Below are 23,972 nucleotides of genomic sequence, written 5' to 3'. Positions count from 1 at the left end.
GTTCTGACAGGTGTGTGTCCATATGTGCTGCAGTGTGTGTGTGTGTGTGTGTGTGTGAGACCTCCCTCATGGTCTTTATTGGGCGGCAGCTGTGGCTTCATACGAGATCTCTATTTAGCGTCTGAAACTCATTAGCACACGTTACCAGATATACACCTACACACACACACACACACACACACACATTCCACAGGCGTAATGGTTTTTGTACTGTAGAAACTGTATATTGTTGCCAAAACTGAATGCTGTGATGTGTGTGTTCCTGCAGAGGTCTGTGTGTGTAGCGGGTGTGTCTCCGTCTCGATGCCAGTGGATATGCAGCCGCACCAGGGGCTTTACCAGTACAACACCAACCAGCCCAGCAGAGGGTACAACACACACACACACACACACACAACACCAACCAGCCCAGCAGAGGGTACAACACACACACACACACAACACCAACCAGCCCAGCAGAGGGTACAACACACACACGCACACAACACCAACCAGCCCAGCAGAGGGTACAACACACACACACACACACACACACACACACACACACACACACACACACACACAACAACACCAACCAGCCCAGCAGAGGGTACAACACACACACACACACACACACACACACAACAACAACAACAACAACCAGCCCAGCAGAGGGTACAACACACACACACACACACACACACACTCACTCACTCACACATACACACACACACACACACACACACACACACACACACACACGCACACACACACAACAGCAACAACACCAACCAGCCCAGCAGAGGGTACAATACACACACACACACACACAACACCACCAACCAGCCCAGCAGAGGGTACAACACACACACACACACACACACACACACACACACACACACACACACAACAACAACAACAACAACAACAACCAGCCCAGCAGAGGGTACAACACACACACACACACACACACACACACACACACACACACACACACACACACACACACACACACACACACAACACCACCAACCAGCCCAGCAGAGGGTACAACACACACACACACACACACACACACACACACACACACACAACACCAACAACACCAACCAGCCCAGCAGAGGGTACAACACACACACACACACACACACACACAACAGCAACAACACCAACCAGCCCAGCAGAGGGTACAACACACACACACAACACCACCAACCAGCCCAGCAGAGGGTACAACACACACACACACACACACACACACACACATACACACACACAACACTAACCAGCCCAGCAGAGGGTACAACACACACACACACATACACACACACACACACACACACACACACACTATCTCTCTCTCTCTAGTTCACATTATAAACAGAATATTGTGTTTAACTGCTGGTCTGTATCAGCCGTCACTATATGATCATAAAGCAGAGCAAGAAGAACACTGACAAATAACAACTGGGAAGCACTAATGGATAAAGTTATGTGACTCTCTCTGTTAGTGAACTTTAAGATGTTTTGACTTACCAATGAAAAAATTATATATATAAAAATATATAGTATATGTATTTAAAAATGTGTTAGGAACTGCCACACAATTGCGAGAATTATAGTTTAACATGAATAATTTTCTTTAAAAGAAAATGACTTATGTTAAACTACAATTCTTGCAAAAAAAAAAAAAGTGCAATATTTTTTTTGCAAAATTTTTCTATATTTCTTGCAAAATTTTTTTTGTTATAATTATATATAGCCAGTAGTTTTCTCAGTCTAAACGTTTATTTTACATGTTATTAAACTGTGTTCTCTCTGCTCATGAATATTAATGATTACCGTGATGTCATTGGTCTCTGGCTCCTCCTCTCACTGAAGCTCCTCCTCCTCCTCCTGAATGCCACCCATGTTGAGCCACTCTCTCTCTCTCTCTCTCTCTCTCTCTCACACACACACTCTCTCTCACAGCTGCTTATTACTGGTCAGAGAGCAGAAACTCTCCGCATGACTGACCAAACCAGACTCAGGTTTCCTCAGAGAGAGAGACGAGCTGAATTCATCAGTCATGCCAAACAAAAAAACATGCAGATTTCAATAAAATAGGTCTTACAAAAATGTATTTTAAAAAGTTTAAACTAGAAAAATTGTTGCGCTCCACTTTGCACTTTTTGCATCATGCAGTTTTTACAGTTTTTTGTTTTATTCAGTCTAGAATGAATTCAGTGTGAGGTGTGCTTGTTTTTAACAAGTTTTATCAATTAAATTAAACCACCCCAAAAAAAAAAAAAAAACTTAAAAAAAACAAACATCTGAACATCCCTTAAAAAACATAAATTCACATGAGAAGCAGAACTTATTTCAGAGAATTAAATCAAGTGAAAAATATCTTATTTTCAAGACAGATTACTCTAAAAAACAATATTAAATAGCTTAGTAATATAAATAATCTAATGAATCTTCTCAGTTTACTTCTCAACAACAGCTTTGCTTATCAGACTCATGCATCTTCGTTTAGGAATGTTTAGATGTTATTACTGGAAAACAAGACAAAGACGCTCATTAAGAATATGATTTTTTTCAGGAGAGAGAACAGAGAAGGAATTTGCACAAGAGAGAACAACAGATCCACAGCAGTGTGACAGAGAGAGAGAGAGAGAGAGAGACATGCGGGATTAGTGTGAGGAGATTAAACCGCTCCGGAATACACACAATGTTCAGAGGGAATTAGTGAGACCACCGTCACTGAACACACACATCACACACACATCAGGGAAGAGAGAGAGGCAGACCATGAGCGAAAGAGAGGAAGAAAACCAGAAAGATGGGAAGAAAACTGATCAATATGAGAGGATAGAGAGGAGAATAGAGGAATGTTGGGGATTCCCACTGACATGTTCTCAGTCTTTCATTGGTGTAAGTTTGAAGGAAAGCAGAAGGAAGTGGCGCCTCACGGTGGCCGAGCGAGTGAATCGCAATAAACCCAGATGTTCTCCACTTTAAAGGGGTGGTTGATTATGATCTCACTTTTCGAACTTTAGTTAGTGTGTAATGTTGAAAAGTTAAGACACTCAAAGTTCAAAGCAGAGGGAGATATTATATTTTACATAAATAGTTTTTTAAGGACTACAACAAACGGCTGGTAGAGACTACACGAGCTTCCTCCAGGGTTTGTGACATCACAAACCCTAAATTTACATAAACCCCGCCCCCGGGAACACGATTTATAGATTATCATGACAGAATATGCTAATCAATGATTTGAAGATAGTTAACTCCACATCATCTACATAAATTCATCAACTAACCATTCAGAAATGTCCTGTTGCTTCTACATGTTGTCACTTCTTCTTCATCATTGTCTGAATCCGTTTGAATATAAAAGGCTGAAAGTTTCAGTGCGTGTCTTCACACACACAAGCTGTTGTAGCTCCGCCCTCTGTGCCGGGAGCAGCAGCTCATTTGCATTTAAAGGGACAGACACAAAAACTGTGTGTTTTTGCTCACCCTCAAAAAGTGACAATTTTAACATGCTATATAAAAATGATCTGTGGGGTATTTTGAGCTAAATCTTCACATACTCACTCAGGGGACATCAGAGACTTATTTTACATCTTGTGAAAAGGGCATTACACCACCCCTTTAAAGTGTCATGAAACCACTCTGAAAAAATTGGACCCACGCGGACGTCCGAAGTTTCCTTTGGGCTTAAAGCTCCACTGAAGTGCCTTGGATCGCACAGCTTTGTTTGATGCGTTGGTTTAATTTCCTCTGAAACCGGAAGATAAGGCGGGACATATTGAATAGCTCCTCCCCCTTTTCAAATAGCCAATAGCGTTTAGTTTACCTCACAGACTGACAGCACCATGGAAGCGAATCCGAGCGCCGATGATACGCTGGATTCAATAGTAGAGGATTCATTCATTTCATTCTTAACCAACATACAGATAGGAAACGGAATAGAACTCAAGCGTTTGAGCAACCGAACACACACTCCAACACATAATGCTCTGATGTGTCAACGGTCACTTTGGTCAGGTGGTGTTTACAGCAGAGGGGGCGGAGCTTCAGATTCTAGAGAGCATTTGATTGGACAGAAGATGTGATGACAAGCTGAAGTCTGCGGTGATGTCATAAAAATCCATGAACCATTTTAGTGGAAATGAAATAAAATAATCGTTCTGGACATAAAAAAAAAGAAAGTTTCGGAAGAACGAAATTGCTCAGAAAAACGCAAAAACCAATATGTGTTTTTTTGTGTGTTTTCAGTGATGTGCAACCTGTACATATCTGTTTACATTTAAAAAATTTAAGTGTGTGTGTATGTGTGTGTGTGTGTGTGTGTGTGTGTGTGTGTAGACTGGCTCCGTCAGTGAGATCCCCCTACAGCGAGGTGTCGTCTGTGTGTGTGGCGCGCCCTAGTGGTCAACCACCGGATAGCAGAGAGATGTTTAACCCCTCCATGACCCCTGGAGCCTGTATGGACCCGTACATGCGCCCGCCACACGCCCCCCCGCCGCACGGCATGATGGGACACCGAGGGATGCCCCCACCCGAGGGTGAGACTGTCTTTACGAATCACTCACTGTTCATTCATCTGAGCTGGGCTGTCATTCGTAAGACTACATTAAAGGAGTCGTTCACTTCAGAATTAAAATGTCCTGATAATTTACTCTCCTCCTCGTCATCCAAGATGTTCATGTCTTCCTTTCTTCAGTGGAAAAGAAATGAAGGTTTTTGAGGAAAACACTCCAGGATTTTCCTCCATATAGTGACTTCAATGGGGTCCAACGGGCTGAAGGTCCAGATGTGAGTTTCAGTGCAGCTTCAAAGTCTCGACACGATCCAGCCGAGGAATAAGAGTCTCATCTAGACAAACCAGCCGACATTTTAGAACAAAATAAACATTTATATACTTTTAACCACAAATGCTGGTCTTGCACTAGCTGTGATGCGACACACATTACGTAAATCAGGTTGAAAGGTCAAGCGTGACGTAGGTGTAAGTACAGACCTAGTGTTTACAAAGCCAACGTGCAAAGACTGAGTCAAACGCCATTTACAAAAAACGATTTTGAAGTTGGAGGATAAAATGAGATTGAGTTTTTCGCCCTTCCCTACATTTCTGACCCGAAACACGCGTGACCTTTCAACCTGATTACATAATGTGTGAAGTTGTGGACGTGCAAGACCACCATTTGTGGTTAAAAGTAAATAAATCTTTATTTTGTTCTAAAATGTGCGCTGGTTTGTCTAGATGAGACTCTTATTCCTCGGCTGGATCGTGTCGAGACTTTGAAGCTGCACTGAAACTCACATCTGGACCTTCGACCCGTTGGACACCATTGAAGACACTATATGGAGAAAATCCTGGAATGTTTTCCTCAAAAACCTTCATTTCTTTTCCACTGAAGAAAGGAAGACATGAACATCTTGGATGACGTGTGGGAGAGTAAATTATCAAGAAATTTTAATTCTGAAGTGAACTAATGCTTTAAGAGCTGTGTAAGAATATATCAGATTATTGAAAATCGAATCTCAAAACTTTGCTAATCAATGCTATTGTAAATAAAGTAGATGCATTATGTGTATCATCAAAAGCATGAACCGTATTGTTGTTTTAGGAGTCAGTGGCGCCCCCTACTGTAACCCGAGCATGATGTCATCTCATCACACACTCCCACATCATCACCCGTCGGGATCTGAACTCATGGGCTCAGGAGACGGTGAGTCAAGCCAAGACTTAAATATTAATGTAGTTCATATTTCAATAATTTAACAACGCATTCGCAAGTTCACGGATCTCTAACGTGTGTTTATGGTCACATGGTTGCACTTAACTCTTTCCCCGCCGGCTCAGAATATTTTGTTCGTGCAATATATGAAAAGAAGGAACAGAGCCTTTGCTTTTAAACAAAAAACAAAACAAAACTTTTATTCTAACTTCAAGCATTTTTTTTAAATCAAAAACAACTTCTTTTTTTTTACAAAAAAGCGAAAATCGTGTTTTTTTCAAAGACTACAACATGCATGAGCTTTTTTCGCTTGTTTCTGCTTCTTCTCCTGTGTTTTGATTGGAGATTCTGTACTCTTTCAGAACATGTGTAATAGCGCCCCCTACAGTATAACAGTGAAAACACAGAAAGCCAGAAAATTCTGTCAGTGGCGGGGAAAGAGTTAAAACACAATTTATTTACACGTTAAATGTATTTATTTTAATGAATTGTTAGTTTAACTCACAAACCCCAGCTTTGGAAACCTTGCAGTAATTAAAGTTAATGTATCCAAACTGAAATGGTAAAACTTTAAAGTCTTCAATTATGGTTGTTTTTATTTTTTAAATGTGTAACTGTACATTTTTATGATTTAATTCATCATTAGCTTTTTTTTTATCAACTCAAAAACCCTGATATAAATGTTAGTTTATAAATCTACTATTGTTTGTTCATTGTTAGTTATTGTTCATTCACAACATTAAAAAAGATTATATTGTAACTTGTAAATATAGATTAAAAAATGCAATAAATATTGACATCATATACAAAAATACACATCATTTCCAAGCAGCTTTACAGAATTTGAGTAGTTTAAGACTTTGCAAACATTGTTAACATGTTACCGTATTGAAACGTATTATAAAGTGCTGCTAAGACCAGATATGAAATGTGAGTTTTCTCTCTCTCTGTGTGTCCGCCAGCGTCTTGTTTCTCGACGCCTCGCTCGATGCTGAAGTTGAGTAAGAAGCGAGCGCTGTCGATCTCTCCGCTGTCGGACGCGAGCGTGGATCTGCAGACCGTCATACGCACCTCTCCAAACTCTCTGGTGGCCTTCGTGAACTCTCGCTGCGGGCCGAACGCTGCCAGCTCGTACGGGCATCTGTCTGTGGGCACCATGAGGTGAACACTGAGTTACATTAGCACCCCTCTTCAAAACCCTTTACATGAGATGGGCTTGCAGGTCGAAAATGGCCCGCTTTTTAAAGGGGTCCTACTGTATAATGCCCTTTTCACAAGATGTAGAATAAGTCTCTGATGTCTCCGGAGTGTGTGTGTGAAGTTTTAGCTCAAAATACCCCACAGATATTTTTATATAGCATGTTAAAGTTGTCACTTTTTGAGGGTGAGCAAAAACGTGCCGTTTTGTGTCTGTTCCTTTAAATGCAAATGAGCTGCTGCTCCCGGCACAGGGGGCGGAGCTTCAACAGCTTGTGTCCTTTTACCTCACACACACATACACTGAATATTTCAATGATTATGTTCAAACTGGAGTCAGACAATAATGGAGAGACTCAAGAAGAAGTGAGGGTTACACTTTATGTTAAGGTGTCATTGTTACAGTGTAATTATATATTTAAGTACTGAGTAAAATTAAGCAACTACATGTACTTACTATTGGGTTAGGGTAGGATTAGGGTTTGTTTGAGGGTTAGTTGCATGTAATTATGCATAATTTACTCTTATTACTATGGTAAGTACATGTAACATGTAACAAGGACACTGTAACCCAGTTTTTTGTGTAACAAGAATGTGTAAAAAAAATAATTAAATACAAAAAATATCAACAATATTTGGGTTAGTTGCTATACCAGTAAGAGCAAAGTCACAAGCAAGTTTATTCCAATGCAAGAACATTTAATCAAAGTAAATGATGAGTGTTACGCTAAAGCACAACCCACGGCTACATCCACGACCTGATCCATTAACACGCGCTCCCTGTGATTCCAGCCCGTCGCTGGGGTTCTCCAGCTCCATGAACATGAACTACTCCAGAGCTCAGGGGAACATGTACGGTTCTCCATCATCATCATCATGTCACGGGCCTTCGCCTCGCCTGCCGACACACAACCCCAGACTCAAACACACACACGTGAGTCCCGTCTCCTGCTGCTGTCCAGCGTTTGCTCTGTGTGTCAGCGCTGGTTTAGTTGATTTACGGTAACACTTTACACTGAGGTCTCATTAGTTAACTTTACTGAATGCATTAACTAACAATGTGCAATACATTTGCTACAGTATTTATTAATATTGTTTAATGTTAGTTAATAAAAACACAGCTCTTCATTGTTAGTTCAGGCCCATTAAAATAATATTAACAGATGCTTTAAATAATGTATTAGCAAATCAACTAAGATTAATAAATGCTTTAGAAGTATTTTTTACTCTTTTCATTTTAAATAATGCAGTTTAATAATGTCAACAAATGGAACCTTATTGTAATGTGTTTTATTAATATTTGAATTAGTTTTTTAGTTTTTTTATAAAAAAATATTTTGTCATTTTTTATTACTTTTTTAAATATTACTATTTGGGTTTAATTTATTCTTATTTCAGGCATACTGTAGTTGTAGTTTTTATTTATTTGATTTCTGATTACTAATTTTAGTGTTTCAACTTAACTAAACAAACATCAGAAATGTTAAGTTATAAGATAAGTTTTATTAGTAACACTTATTAGGTTTCATTTGTTAAAGTTAGTTAACTACATTAGTTAACATGAACTAACAATGAACAATACTTAGTTATAAAGTACTTATTAATCTTAGTTAATGTTAATCTCAATATTTCCTAATACATTAAAATCAAAGGTTGCATCTGTTAACATTAGTTAAAGCACTGTGAACTAACATGAACATTTTTATTAACTAATATTAATAAATGCTGTAAAAAATATATTGTTCATTTTTAGTTAATGCATTCACTAAAGTTCATGAGACATAATTGTAGCTTTTATTTTTATACTTTAATTTTTATTATTATTTTTTTTAATTATTCTTATTTCAGTTTTAGTTTTTATTTTATTTCCAGTTACTAATTTGAGTGTTTTAACTGAAACTAAACAAAAAATAGTTTAAAAAAAGTTGCTCCGACAATGAACTGAAATTAGTTTTATTCAATATAAATAAATAAATAAAAATCAACTACTATTACACAAATGGATCCTTATTGTAAAGTGTTCCCATTTTTTACATTTCTATTTAGCATTTTTAATACTTCAACTTATTTTATTTCAGCATTATTTCAAAAAATTTAATTTTCTTTGAAGTTTTTCATCTAATTAGGGATGCTCAATATATCGGCCATATCAGTATCGGCCGATATATGTTCATGTTTAATGTTAGCGTTATCGGCCTGATAAGAAAGTTTGGCTGATATATTAAAGCTGATAAATAATGTATTATTTCCTTCAGCTGAGACTCTTCAGATGCCACTGTTCAACATGATGTTTATGAATTGCTTGAAATATGATTGAAAATCACTTAAAAAAGGAACATGCAGTGAAGTGCAACATGTGCAGCGCAAGTCTGTCATATCGGCTACATAAAATCATAATGAGAACATTATAATTGTGTGTTTGGGACATGGATTTAATGGTGAGACTTTTGTTTTTATAATCAGGCTCTCAAAAATTCTATAAAAATTTGGATTTCGATTTATCGGCCGATATATCGGTTATCGGCTTTCAAATATAAAGAATTATCGGGTATCGGCCAAAATGTTCATATCGGTGCATCCCCACATCTAATATTTACATTTTATTTTATTACAGCTTTATGTCAGTTGCACATCACGTTTATTTCTATAGCGTTTTATGCAATGCAGATTGTTAAGGTAAATGTTTCAGTAGTTTCAGTGTTAGTTGCCGCTAATAATAACCCTACTGTGTGTGTGTGTGTGTGTGTGTGTTCAGATGAAGACAGAACCGATCCTGGGAAGTGTGATGGACAGCATTAACATCAAGAGCCTGGAGGAGCATTCTGAGGGAGACGTGGCGAGTCCTTCATCAACGGGAACACAGGTAATGTCCCGTCTTTGACTAATACTGTGTTTGGGTCATTGACGAATAAGGTTTTTAAAAGTGTAAAAAAATAGAATGGAGATATAACTATATTTGAAACCATGTTTTAGTGTACCTAGGTGTTCACAATAAGATTGTGTGGTTTGTACAATCAATTAACACTGTTTTTTGTCATTTTTTACAAGATGGACAAAATTTGTCACCAAAATAGTCATTGGGTTTAACCACTGATTTGAAAGTTAAAAACTGATTTGACATTGATGTTGAGATAGTGTATAGTGTGTACCACATTAGAAATATTACATACAATTATCACTGATCTCATAAATGTAATCATTTATTGGACTACTCTAAACACTCACACATATTCCAGTAAAACACTGCACAGGGAAAGGAGAAAAAGAGCCTTATCTGCTGTATATTTGTATTATTGTAGTTCCTTTAGTTATTAAAAACAATATTATTCCATTTACTATATCGGTTTTACCGAATGACCTTTTGACACTTCAAAATCTTTAAAATACCTTTATATGTAGTAAAATATAATTAAAACCTTTTGGATTCAGTAAAAGAGATCAAGTTGTACTACCTTACATACTTTGGATGTTATATATATTTGTTTTTTTATTATTATTAAGGCCAAAATGGACAAAAAAATGACCCGTCACGTCATTGACCCGTTTACATCATGTTCAAACTCTTCACATCCTCCAGAATCTTGGTTGCAATCCACTTTATTCCTGACGATCTGACTGCGTTTTGAATTATGGGCGGCACTTCCGGTTTGGGGAACTTCCGTTCAAAAAGACTGAAGTTAATCATATCAAATCAAATCATAAGGTTGACTGAACTGAGCTGTCAACGTCCCTTCATGTTTTATTTTCAGACATCATGCGAATAATGTTATACTTGTTATTTTAACGTGACGTTGTAACAAGAATATCTATGGCAAGAGGTATGACTATTGTCTTTTTTCCCTTTGCATTTCGCTGTACAAGTATGAAAAAGCACAACATATACTGCACATCTGTGGTCTGTTCTCCTGATTTAATTTACGATATATCTCATTAATAATTCACTGGAATGCACAAAGAATCTCTCGTTTTTCTCCTCAAATCCTCACTTCTCTTTCCAGGTTTGTTTTCACAGGTAAATACAATTTATAATCTGTCAAAATGATGGAAATCACATTGAAATCGTATCATGCAATGCTGAAGTAAATGACATTTTTTTTATTAAGGCAACGTCTGTTACATAATCCAGATATATATATTATTACAGTGATATTTAACCCTGTGGAAAGAATCGTGATTTCGTATGGCAAGCCGTTTGAACTTTTATTAATTTCCAGGATATGAATTCCTGATATCAACAATTCAATTTTCACTAGTTCAAATTATAGTTATTGATATCAGGAATTAGATTTATACTAGTAACAATGGCATTTTTTGATATCAGAAATTACATTTCCACTAGTAACAATGATAATTCTAGATATCAACAATTACATTTTTACTAGTTAAAATTCTTGATATCAAGAATTAGTTTTTACTAGTTGAAATTCTATTCTTGATATCTAGAATGAGCATTGTTACTAGTGGAAATGTAATTTCTGATATCAATAACTATAATTTGAACTAGTGAAAATTGAATTGTTGATATCAAGAATTCATATCCTGGAAATTAATAAAAGTTCACACGGCTTGCCATAGATTTTGGGGTTATTTGGTCTGTTGAAAGAATGTCCTTCTTAATTCTTTTAAAAGTCCTTTTAGTGTCCGATGGTTGAAGTGCGAGTAGAATAATGACATCTCATTGTACACAGTTTTTAAAACGACGTATTATTGTGTTCATAGAGCGAGCCTTTTTTACTGATTGTTTCCAGCTTTACGGAAGTTTCACCCATAACTCACGCAAATCGTCATCAATAAGTTGTATAAATAGGTGTAGGAATAAGGTGGACACTCTTGGTTGTTGATGTTACTCCGACCCCGTTTCGCAGGATCCTCTCCTGGGTTTATTAGAAGGAAGAGATGATCTGGATAAAGAGGAGAAGCCTGAACCCGAGGCCGTTTACGAGACGAACTGCCACTGGGAAAACTGCAGCAAAGAGTTCGACACTCAGGAGCAACTCGTGCATGTAAGGAGGATTTAAGAGAGTCATTCACTCGCCGACGGACGTCAGTCCACACCAATATACTGCTATTTTCTTTCACATTTTGCTTCACATTTTGTCTCCAAAAAGGAAGAAAAGCCATGAAAGCAGCATAACAGCAGTCCATAACAGACTTGTATGCTATATGGCAAGTCAGTATGATAGATTTGTGTGATAAACAGAAAGAAAATCAACCCGTTATTCACTGATCATTTCCTGAAATCTGAAATCTCGCTTTTATTGCACCACTCAGTGTTGATATTGTTAACTAAAACTATTAAAAATTGTGGGAACACTTTATTTTACTGTATCATTGTTACATATGTTACATGCAGTTACTATAGTAATATTAATAATTACTATAAATTATGCATAATTACATCCATAAATTATGCATAATTACATCCATAAATTATGCAACTAACCCTAAAACAAACCAGACCCTAATCCTAACCCTATAGTAAGTGCATGTAGTTCATTAATATTACTCAGTACTTGATGTATAATTACAGTGTAACAAAGACACCTTCAAATAAAGTGTGACCAAAATTGTTTTTGTAATTGAAAAAAAGAAGCAAAATATAAACATTAAATGAAAAACTTAAAATTCAAGTTGAAGTTCTAAAATTACTAAAACTAAAAAAAATATATAATAAAATAAAAATATATAAAAAATACTAACGCTTTACAATGAGGTTTTGTTTGTTAGTTAACTACATTAGTTAACATGAACTAAGAGTGAAAATACTCCTAAAGCATTTATTAATCCTAGTCAATGGTGTCATCATAATAAATTATGACATCATATACAAAAGTTATTCATATTTCATGGTTCATAATCTGTTAATATTGTTTAATAGACCTGGGCTGCGTCTCCAGATAACGATCTCGTTAGCACTTAACGAACGTTCGTCTTCATTTCACGTGCGTTTCACAAAAACTGTGTTTAAGTGCTTGTCAAATGTCTCCTTGTAGTGATTTGGCTCGTAACTGAAGCACACGCTTGTGTTTTGAAATGTTTAGCCTGATTGTTGTGCATTTTCTACGAGGCCAATAATCTATAAAAGCACAAACCTACGGGTGGAGACACTAGCAAAAGGGCTGAACCAGAAAAAACCCAAGGAGATTAATGTCATTTTAGAGGAGGTGGAGCTATACAAACATACTAGTTTCAGCAGGTTTAAGGGCAGTCATACAAATAAACTAATATTTGTGGCAATAACCAACAATACATAGTATGGGTCAAAATTATCGATTTTTCTTTTATGCCAAAAATCATTAGGATATTAAGTAAAGATCATGTTCCATGAAGTTAATATATATAAAACATGTATTTTCTGTGAGTGAATGCGGCACAATCGCCAACATAAATGCACAACTTTAAAGGAGATTTTCTCAGTGTTTCGATTTTTTTGTTCCCTCAGATTCCAGATTTACAATAGTTGTATATCAGCCAAATATTGTCCTATCATAACAAACCATACATCAATGGAAAGCGTATTTATTCAGCTTTAAGATTATGTATGAATCTCAATTTTTTAAAAATGACCCATGTGACTGGTTTTATGGTCCAGGGTCACATATTATAATCACAATGCACTTGAATAAAGTTAAAGCTGTAATCCTCATAACTCCGTCTTCTTACGATGCACTTGGGGATTTATGATTTCTCCAGAGCACTCGTAGATCTACGATGATTTCCAAGTGCTACTGAAGTCATGATGCTTTTGGGAAACAGACCGTGATATTAAGATCAGTCGTACGATCATTTTTACGAACTTCTCAGGCTTACGATGCTCTTGGGAAACGCAGCCCTGAACTAACAATGAACAGTTGTGTTTTAATGAACTAATGCTAACAAGAATTATGAAATACTGTAACAAATGAATTTCTCATTTTAGTCAATCCATTAACTAATGAGATTTTATTAGTAAAGAATAAATAAAATCACACACAAAAATAAATCAAATAAAACTGAAAAATAAAAATAAACGCTAACTCTAAATATGCATAAATACTATAATAGTCTATAAATCAGACTGGCAGCAGGTGTTTTCCCACATCAAGCATCCCGTGTCTTGTGTCCTGATTTTCCCGTCTCTTGCGCAGCACATCAACAACGAGCACATCCACGGGGAGAAGAAGGAGTTCGTGTGTCACTGGAAGGACTGTTCTCGAGAGCAGAGACCCTTCAAAGCCCAGTACATGCTGGTGGTCCACATGCGCAGACACACCGGCGAGAAGCCACACAAGTGCACTGTGAGTTACAGCGGTGTCACATGACTTCTGTTCAAGCTGTGTCACATGACTTCTGTTCAACTCTCTCGAAACTGAGGATTAGGGCTGCATGATAGTGAAGAAAAATGAGTAACACTTTACTCGAAGGGGTGTGCATAAGACTGACATGACACCTTCATTATCATGACATGACACATGAATATGAAGGAGGTTTTATGCATGTTTATGTAACTGTCATTAAGTGTTATTCACTCGATTATGACATTTTTTATCCAAATATGACACTGTTTGAGATGTCTTTGTTATGACAACTTGACATAAACCAATACATCATAACCTGACACTAGCTGCGTTTCCATTACCCTTCAAATTGCGCAAATTTAAATTGCGAATTGAAAATACGCCCAATGGAAACACGTCAATTTCGCAAAAACTCCCATTTACTGTATCGCAAAAAAGTTTTTCCGCTCGCATGAGGAGGTTTTTCAGGCAATTCGAAAGAGAAATATTTCGCAAAACTACAATGGAAACATTTACAGTCACCTGACGTAGATGACGCGGTGTGTTTGGACAGAATACGAGACAGAGTTCTTTATTAAATTCATAAAAGACAAAAGAATTACAGGAATAATGGATTCTAAACCTCAAAAAAATGCCACAATCAAGACCTCGCAGCAGAACTGAGGGAGAAACACCCAGAAACTCCTCATATGTGCCGCTCACAAGTATAATAAGGGTCGTTCCACACCATTAATGCTTGTAAAACACTCATACATCTCCTGCGATTAGGTAATAATAATGGCCAGTGCAGTGGCTGGGATACAGTACAGAAACCTACCAACGTCCGTTGCCATGGTTTGTGGATTTACTTATCGCGAGAAGAAGTTTTAGTCGCATAACATCGGCTAATGGAAACGCCATCATTTCAAAATAGTTTTTTGTCGAAATTTAGAAAAAATCGCAAACGTTTTGTGCAAATCTGAAATGGAAACACGCCTAGTGTCTTTCTCATGACAACTTGACATTACCAAGACAACATAACCTGTCATAAATATGTCATAAATATGACATAGCAGATTACTCATCAAACTTAAGAAACTACTTAGCTTTATGGGTTGACATTACATTATATTTATGACCACTTTTTTTTTCCAGTGGTACAACTTGAATTTGTCATGAGAATGTCAGCAAGTGTTAATACTCTGTCAAATAATTTCATAACAGTGTCATGAATATTTTTCTTGACCTCAACTACAGTGATACAAATTTAATTTGTCATTAAAATGTCATTAAGTGTTAATGCTGTCAAAATATTTTGTAACTAAAACTGGAATACTGTGGGAAAAGTGGTCAGAAATATATTCCTGACATAGTTATAATGGCCTCATGACAGCCAATGTCAAGACCAAACACAAGACAGTTTAATGTAATATTAACCCATAAAGCTAAGTAGTTTCTTAACTACTAATTAATCTGCTATGTCATGTTTATGACACATTTATGACAGGTTATGATGTATTGGTTTATGTCAAGTTGTCATGACAAAGACATCTCAAACAATGTCATATTTAAATAGAAATGTCATAATTAAAGCGAATGACACTTAATGACAGTTGTCATAAACATGCATAAAAACTCCTTCATATTCATGTGTCATGTCAGTCTTATGCACAGCCTCATTAAACATAAACACAACTCATTAAATAATGCAATATTCAATATGCGATATGATAATGCTTAAAGTGTGTAAAATAAACAAATTATCTTTAAAATATATTTAAAATTATATGACCTACATACGTGTTTTACATTCTTTTGGTGACAGTAAAACATCCCTAAACTTCTGACAGTGAACATCAGTGTTTTACTGTATATCAGAAGAGTTATTCTAACATCAGTGTTTTACTGTATATCAGAAGAGTTATTCTAACATCAGTGTTTTACCGTATATCAGAAGAGTTATTCTAACATCAGTGTTTTACCGTATATCAGAAGAGTTATTCTAACATCAGTGTTTTACCGTATATCAGAAGAGTTATTCTAACATCAGTGTTTTACCGTATATCAGAAGAGTTATTCTAACATCAGTGTTTTACCGTATATCAGAAGAGTTATTCTAACATCAGTGTTTTACCGTATATCAGAAGAGTTATTCTAACATCAGTGTTTTACCGTATATCAGAAGAGTTATTCTAACGTCAGTGTTTTACCGTATATCAGAAGAGTTATTCTAACGTCAGTGTTTTACCGTATATCAGAAGAGTTATTCTAACGTCAGTGTTTTACCGTATATCAGAAGAGTTATTCTAACATCAGTGTTTTACCGTATATCAGAAGAGTTATTCTAACATCAGTGTTTTACCGTATATCAGAAGAGTTATTCTAACATCAGTGTTTTACCGTATATCAGAAGTGTTATTCTAACATCAGTGTTTTACCGTATATCAGAAGAGTTATTCTAACATCAGTGTTTTACCGTATATCAGAAGAGTTATTCTAACATCAGTGTTTTACCGTATATCAGAAGAGTTATTCTAACATCAGTGTTTTACCGTATATCAGAAGAGTTATTCTAACATCAGTGTTTTACCGTATATCAGAAGAGTTATTCTAACATCAGTGTTTTACCGTATATCAGAAGAGTTATTCTAACATCAGTGTTTTACCGTATATCAGAAGAGTTATTCTAACATCAGTGTTTTACCGTATATCAGAAGAGTTATTCTAACATCAGTGTTTTACCGTATATCAGAAGAGTTATTCTAACATCAGTGTTTTACCGTATATCAGAAGTGTTATTCTAACATCAGTGTTTTACCGTATATCAGAAGAGTTATTCTAACATCAGTGTTTTACCGTATATCAGAAGAGTTATTCTAACATCAGTGTTTTACCGTATATCAGAAGAGTTATTCTAACATCAGAATCAGAATCAGAATTCATTTATTCGCCCTGAATGTTTATACAGACAAGGAATTTACTTTGGCAGGAGGGTGCATACATATAACATACAACATATACCATATAGTATAAAATATAGGAGCACAAAAGAGCACCAAGAAATACCTTTTAAGGCATCGATGCAAATATGCAAGTGCAAATTGTAGCATTGAGTCAAAAAGTTTATACTTTAAGTCAGTGCAACATTTAAGGTCAGTGTCAATGAGGGATCCGTGCCTTATTGAAAAGGCTAGTGGCAGAAGGGAAAAAACTGTTCTTATGACGTGAGGTACTTGTCCTAACGGCCCTCAACCTTCTGCCAGAGGGGAGTAGCTGGAATAGGGAATTTCCAGGGTGGGAGGGATCAGCCACAATCTTTTTCATACGCCTCAGCACCCTAGAGGAGTACAAGTCCCCAAGGGAGGGCAGATTGCAACCAATCACCCTTTCCGCAGAGCGGATGATACGCTGCAGCCTGCTCTTATCCTTGGCCGTGCAAGCAGCATACCAGATGGTGATGGAGGAAGTAAGAATGGACTCAATGATGGCTGTATAAAAGTGCACCATCACTGTCTTCGTGAGGTTGAATTTCTTCAGTTGTCGGAGAAAATACATACGCTGGAGGGCTTTCTTGGCTAGTATGCTGGTGTTCAGCTCCCACTTAAGGTTCTGGGACAGGGTAGTACCCAGGAAGCAGAAGGACTCCACAATGGTTACTTGGGAGCCGCTCAAATTGATGGGAGTAAGTGGGGGTGTGTTCCTTCTGAAATCCACAACCATCTCCACTGTCTTTAGAGCATTTAGCTCCAAGTTGTTCTGGCTACACCAGGATACCATGTTGTCAACTTCCCACCTATAGTCAGTCTCATCCCCGTTGGAGATGAGCCCAATGATGGTGGTATCATCCGCAAACTTCAAGACTTTGACGGACGGGTGACTGGAGGTGCAGCTGTTGGTGTATAGGGAGAAAAGCATAGGAGAGAGAACACAGCCCTGTGGAGAGCCGGTGCTGATGGTACGTATGTCCGACACATGTGACCCCAGCTTAACACACTGCTTTCTGTCAGAAAGAAAATCTGTAATCCACCTACAGGTGGAAACCGGTACATTAAGCTGTAAAAGTTTATCCTGAAGCAGGGCAGGGATGATGTTATTAAAAGCAGAGCTGAAGTCTACGAACAAGATCCTTGTATAAGTAGCCGAAGAGTCCAGGTGCTGGAGGGTGAAATGTAGAGCCATGTTGACTACGTCTTCCACAGACCTGTTTGCTCTGTAGGCAAACTGCAGAGGATCTAAGAGAGGGTCAGTGATTGATTTAAGGTGGGCTAGCACTAGACGCTCAAAAGACTTCATTACCACAGAGGTCAGTGCGACGGGTCTGTAGTCGTTGTGTGCTGTAGGCCTTGGCTTTTTGGGCACAGGGATGATGATGGAAGACTTGAGACAGACTGGTACATGGCATGTTTCCAGGGAGGTGTTAAAGATGGTGGTGAATACAGGAGACAGCTGGTCCGCACAGTACTTAAGAGTAGCTGGAGAAATGGAGTCAGGCCCAGCTGATTTCCGTGGGTTCTGCCTCTTAAAGAGTCTATTCACTTCACTCTCTTGAATGGAGAGAGCCGACACTGTGGTGAGGGATGTATCTGGTGAGGGTGAATGTAGACCAGGACAGTCCAGTTGTCTTTCAAATCTACAGTAAAACTCGTTCAAGTCGTTGGCCAAGCGAGAGTCGTTAATGGTGCGGGGGGCTCTGGGCTTGTAGTTGGTAATCTGTTTAAGCCCCCTCCAGACAGAAGCCGAGTCGTCAGCAGAGAACTGTTGTTGAAGCCTCTCTGAGTACAGTCGTTTAGCCTCCTTCACAGCTTTTTCGAACCTGTTTTTCGACTCTCTAAAAAAGACTCTGTCCCCACTCCTAAACGCTTCTTCTTTCTCCACCCTCAACCTTCTGAGTTTACTTGAGAACCAGGGCTTATCGTTATTAAAAATCACCCTGGTGCGTGTTGGAATACAGCAGTCTTCACAGAAGCTGATGTACGACGTTACTGCCTCTGTGTGCTCATCCAGGCTGTTGGTAATAGCCCTGAACATGTCCCAGTCAGTAGAGTCCAAGCACGCCCGCAGGACTTCTAAGGCCTCACTGGTCCACCGTTTTGATGTTTTTACAGCAGGTTTACAGATTTTTAATTTCGGCCTGTAAGCAGGAATCAGGTGAACCATGGCATGGTCAGAGTGACCCAGTGCTGCTCGTGGGACTGCATGGTAGGCTTTACTGACTGTAGTGTAGCAATGATCCAGAGTGTTATCTCCTCTTGTAGGGCATTTAATAAATTGACTGTATTTGGGGAGATCATGGCTGAGATTACCTTTATTAAAATCACCTAGTACAATAACTAAGGAATCCGGGTTAGTTCGCTCCACGCTGAGTATCTGCTCAGCGAGTACACGCTGGGCTTCATTAACGTTGGCACTCGGTGCTATATAAACACCAACCAAAATGAATGACGCAAACTCGCGAGGCGAGTAAAAGGGTTTACAATTTATAGAAAAAGATTCCAAGTCTGAGGAACAATATTGCTGAATCACTGTAATATCAATACACCAGCTACTGTTAATATAAAAACAAATACCTCCGCCTTTCGTCCTTCCAGAAAGAGCCGTAACCCGATCCGCTCTCAGCAACCTAAAGCCGGCCAGTTGTAACGAAGAATCCGTAATCAGATCGCCCAGCCAAGTCTCCGAGAAACATAGGACAGACGCTGTTAGAAAGTCTCTGTTTTCCACCATCAGCAGCTGGAGCTCATCCATTTTGTTGCCCAATGAACGAACGTTCGAGAGGAAGATGCTTGGTAGCACAGGGCGTTTTCCACGTCCGCGTAGCCGCACAAGAGCACCCGCTCGCTTTCCCCTTTTACGCCGGCGTTCCCTTGCTTGAACACAGCCGAGCCTAGCTGTGGCTAGAATACCCACTAATTCTGCCATTGGGAGCAGGAAAGTGGGAAATAAATCCACTGGAGTTGTATGCCTGATGTTTAAAAGCGCTTCTCTTGTGAGAGAGCGCCGAAGATCATGACAAGACACTGAGTTAACAAACACCACAAAACAACATAAGACGCACCATCCGACCGTGGCTGCCATAAGCGGCGCCATTTATCAGTGTTTTACCGTATATCAGAAGAGTTATTCTAACATCAGTGTTTTACCGTATATCAGAAGTGTTATTCTAACATCAGTGTTTTACCGTATATCAGAAGAGTTATTCTAACATCAGTGTTTTACCGTATATCAAAAGAGTTATTCTAACATCAGTGTTTTACCGTATATCAGAAGAGTTATTCTAACATCAGTGTTTTACCGTATATCAGAAGTGTTATTCTAACATCAGTGTTTTACCGTATATCAGAAGAGTTATTCTAACATCAGTGTTTTACCGTATATCAGAAGAGTTATTCTAACATCAGTGTTTTACCGTATATCAGAAGAGTTATTCTAACATCAGTGTTTTACCGTATATCAGAAGAGTTATTCTAACATCAGTGTTTTACCGTATATCAGAAGAGTTATTCTAACATCAGTGTTTTACCGTATATCAGAAGAGTTATTCTAACATCAGTGTTTTACCGTATATCAGAAGAGTTATTCTAACATCAGTGTTTTACCGTATATCAGAAGTGTTATTCTAACATCAGTGTTTTACCGTATATCAGAAGAGTTATTCTAACATCAGTGTTTTACCGTATATCAGAAGAGTTATTCTAACATCAGTGTTTTACCGTATATCAGAAGAGTTATTCTAACATCAGTGTTTTACCGTATATCAGAAGAGTTATTCTAACATCAGTGTTTTACCGTATATCAGAAGTGTTATTCTAACATCAGTGTTTTACCGTATATCAGAAGAGTTATTCTAACATCAGTGTTTTACCGTATATCAGAAGAGTTATTCTAACATCAGTGTTTTACCGTATATCAGAAGAGTTATTCTAACATCAGTGTTTTACCGTATATCAGAAGTGTTATTCTAACATCAGTGTTTTACCGTATATCAGAAGTGTTATTCTAACATCAGTGTTTTACCGTATATCAGAAGAGTTATTCTAACATCAGTGTTTTACCGTATATCAGAAGAGTTATTCTAACATCAGTGTTTTACCGTATATCAGAAGAGTTATTCTAACATCAGTGTTTTACCGTATATCAGAAGTGTTATTCTAACATCAGTGTTTTACCGTATATCAGAAGAGTTATTCTAACATCAGTGTTTTACCGTATATCAGAAGAGTTATTCTAACATCAGTGTTTTACCGTATATCAGAAGAGTTATTCTAACATCAGTGTTTTACCGTATATCAGAAGAGTTATTCTAACATCAGTGTTTTACCGTATATCAGAAGAGTTATTCTAACATCAGTGTTTTACCGTATATCAGAAGAGTTATTCTAACATCAGTGTTTTACCGTATATCAGAAGAGTTATTCTAACATCAGTGTTTTACCGTATATCAGAAGAGTTATTCTAACATCAGTGTTTTACCGTATATCAGAAGTGTTATTCTAACATCAGTGTTTTACCGTATATCAGAAGAGTTATTCTAACATCAGTGTTTTACCGTATATCAGAAGAGTTATTCTAACATCAGTGTTTTACCGTATATCAGAAGAGTTATTCTAACATCAGTGTTTTACCGTATATCAGAAGTGTTATTCTAACATCAGTGTTTTACCGTATATCAGAAGAGTTATTCTAACATCAGTGTTTTACCGTATATCAGAAGAGTTATTCTAACATCAGTGTTTTACCGTATATCAGAAGAGTTATTCTAACATCAGTGTTTTACCGTATATCAGAAGAGTTATTCTAACATCAGTGTTTTACCGTATATCAGAAGAGTTATTCTAACATCAGTGTTTTACCGTATATCAGAAGAGTTATTCTAACATCAGTGTTTTACCGTATATCAGAAGAGTTATTCTAACATCAGTGTTTTACCGTATATCAGAAGAGTTATTCTAACATCAGTGTTTTACCGTATATCAGAAGAGTTATTCTAACATCAGTGTTTTACCGTATATCAGAAGTGTTATTCTAACATCAGTGTTTTACCGTATATCAGAAGAGTTATTCTAACATCAGTGTTTTACCGTATATCAGAAGAGTTATTCTAACATCAGTGTTTTACCGTATATCAGAAGAGTTATTCTAACATCAGTGTTTTACCGTATATCAGAAGAGTTATTCTAACATCAGTGTTTTACCGTATATCAGAAGTGTTATTCTAACATCAGTGTTTTACCGTATATCAGAAGAGTTATTCTAACATCAGTGTTTTACCGTATATCAGAAGAGTTATTCTAACATCAGTGTTTTACCGTATATCAGAAGAGTTATTCTAACATCAGTGTTTTACCGTATATCAGAAGAGTTATTCTAACATCAGTGTTTTACCGTATATCAGAAGTGTTATTCTAACATCAGTGTTTTACCGTATATCAGAAGAGTTATTCTAACATCAGTGTTTTACCGTATATCAGAAGAGTTATTCTAACATCAGTGTTTTACCGTATATCAGAAGAGTTATTCTAACATCAGTGTTTTACCGTATATCAGAAGAGTTATTCTAACATCAGTGTTTTACCGTATATCAGAAGAGTTATTCTAACATCAGTGTTTTACCGTATATCAGAAGAGTTATTCTAACATCAGTGTTTTACCGTATATCAGAAGAGTTATTCTAACATCAGTGTTTTACCGTATATCAGAAGTGTTATTCTAACATCAGTGTTTTACCGTATATCAGAAGAGTTATTCTAACATCAGTGTTTTACCGTATATCAGAAGAGTTATTCTAACATCAGTGGGGTTTATAGGGGTTATCCTACATTAGGGTTATTAAACAACAGAAACTGAACAATCAAATGTAAAAATAAAACACTGCTTAGTTTTCACTGTATGAATTAAATACTGATTCTTATTAAAGCTACAAAAGTTCTTCAGCCGAGAGCAGAGAGTGGTTTTCTCTTCATCTTTTGTTCATGACTCCAGTTATTGCAAGCCGATGTGATATGCAAATCACGATATATACATTTGCAATATTTCTATAATTTGGATATATTGTGCAGCCCCACTGAGTGTAACTGTTTATGTTGGTGTGCATCAGTTTGAAGGCTGTAATAAAGCGTACTCGCGTCTGGAGAACCTGAAGACTCATCTGCGCTCACACACCGGAGAGAAGCCGTATGTGTGTGAGCACGAGGGCTGCAACAAGGCCTTCTCCAACGCGTCCGACCGAGCCAAGCACCAGAACAGAACACACTCCAACGAGGTACACACATTATTGCAATTAATTTTTTGTAAGACATAAACTGACTAAACAAAAAACTTTATTGCAGTTAATTAAAAAATATTGCAAATATTTTGTTGTAAGACAAAAATGTACTAAAAACTGTACGAATACTGATCGCAATTTATTATTGCATTTGATGTATTTTTAAAACTTTATTGCAATTGATTAAATGCCTGAAACAAAAAAACTGTAGAAAGGAACACTGATCACAATTGATTTCTGCAATTAATTTATATAAAAACTTTTGTAATTAATTATTGCAATTAATTTGATCACTGATCACAATTTATTATTACATCAATTTATTATTAAAAAAATGTAGGTTATTTTTTATCAAAGGACCAAAGACTAAAGTACTACACATGATAAGAAACGAGTTTGTGTTTCACTGGAATGACTATTTTTTTAAATGTCATGTTTATCTGCTGGATATTGTTCTTTTATAATGTACTTCCAGATCTATAAATCTTTTATTAGTTGCATCAGTTTAAACACACTTTCAAACAGCATTTCTATTTGATTTCA

The 23,972-nt window shown here is 37.1% G+C and overlaps 1 protein-coding gene across 1 annotated transcript in view; it reads left to right on the top strand.

The window, feature by feature from the left end:
* Window positions 1-23,972, top strand: part of gli1 (GLI family zinc finger 1) — a 69,798-nt gene that overhangs the window by 36,997 nt on the left and 8,829 nt on the right. The window contains exons 2-10 of the mRNA XM_084425695.1: window positions 269-368; window positions 4,339-4,538; window positions 5,604-5,705; window positions 6,677-6,875; window positions 7,704-7,845; window positions 9,667-9,774; window positions 11,777-11,914; window positions 14,039-14,188; window positions 23,262-23,426. Coding sequence (XP_084281821.1) covers window positions 304-368; window positions 4,339-4,538; window positions 5,604-5,705; window positions 6,677-6,875; window positions 7,704-7,845; window positions 9,667-9,774; window positions 11,777-11,914; window positions 14,039-14,188; window positions 23,262-23,426 — 1,269 coding nt within the window. The 5' untranslated portion in view covers window positions 269-303. The remainder of the gene's footprint in view (window positions 1-268; window positions 369-4,338; window positions 4,539-5,603; window positions 5,706-6,676; window positions 6,876-7,703; window positions 7,846-9,666; window positions 9,775-11,776; window positions 11,915-14,038; window positions 14,189-23,261; window positions 23,427-23,972) is intronic.

This window comes from Rutilus rutilus (genome assembly GCF_951802725.1).
Source record: "Rutilus rutilus genome assembly, chromosome: 12".
Classification (NCBI taxonomy): Eukaryota; Metazoa; Chordata; class Actinopteri; order Cypriniformes; family Leuciscidae; genus Rutilus; species Rutilus rutilus.
Note: the sequence above shows the minus strand (reverse complement) of the source record. Positions and strands in the feature narration are given on the sequence as shown.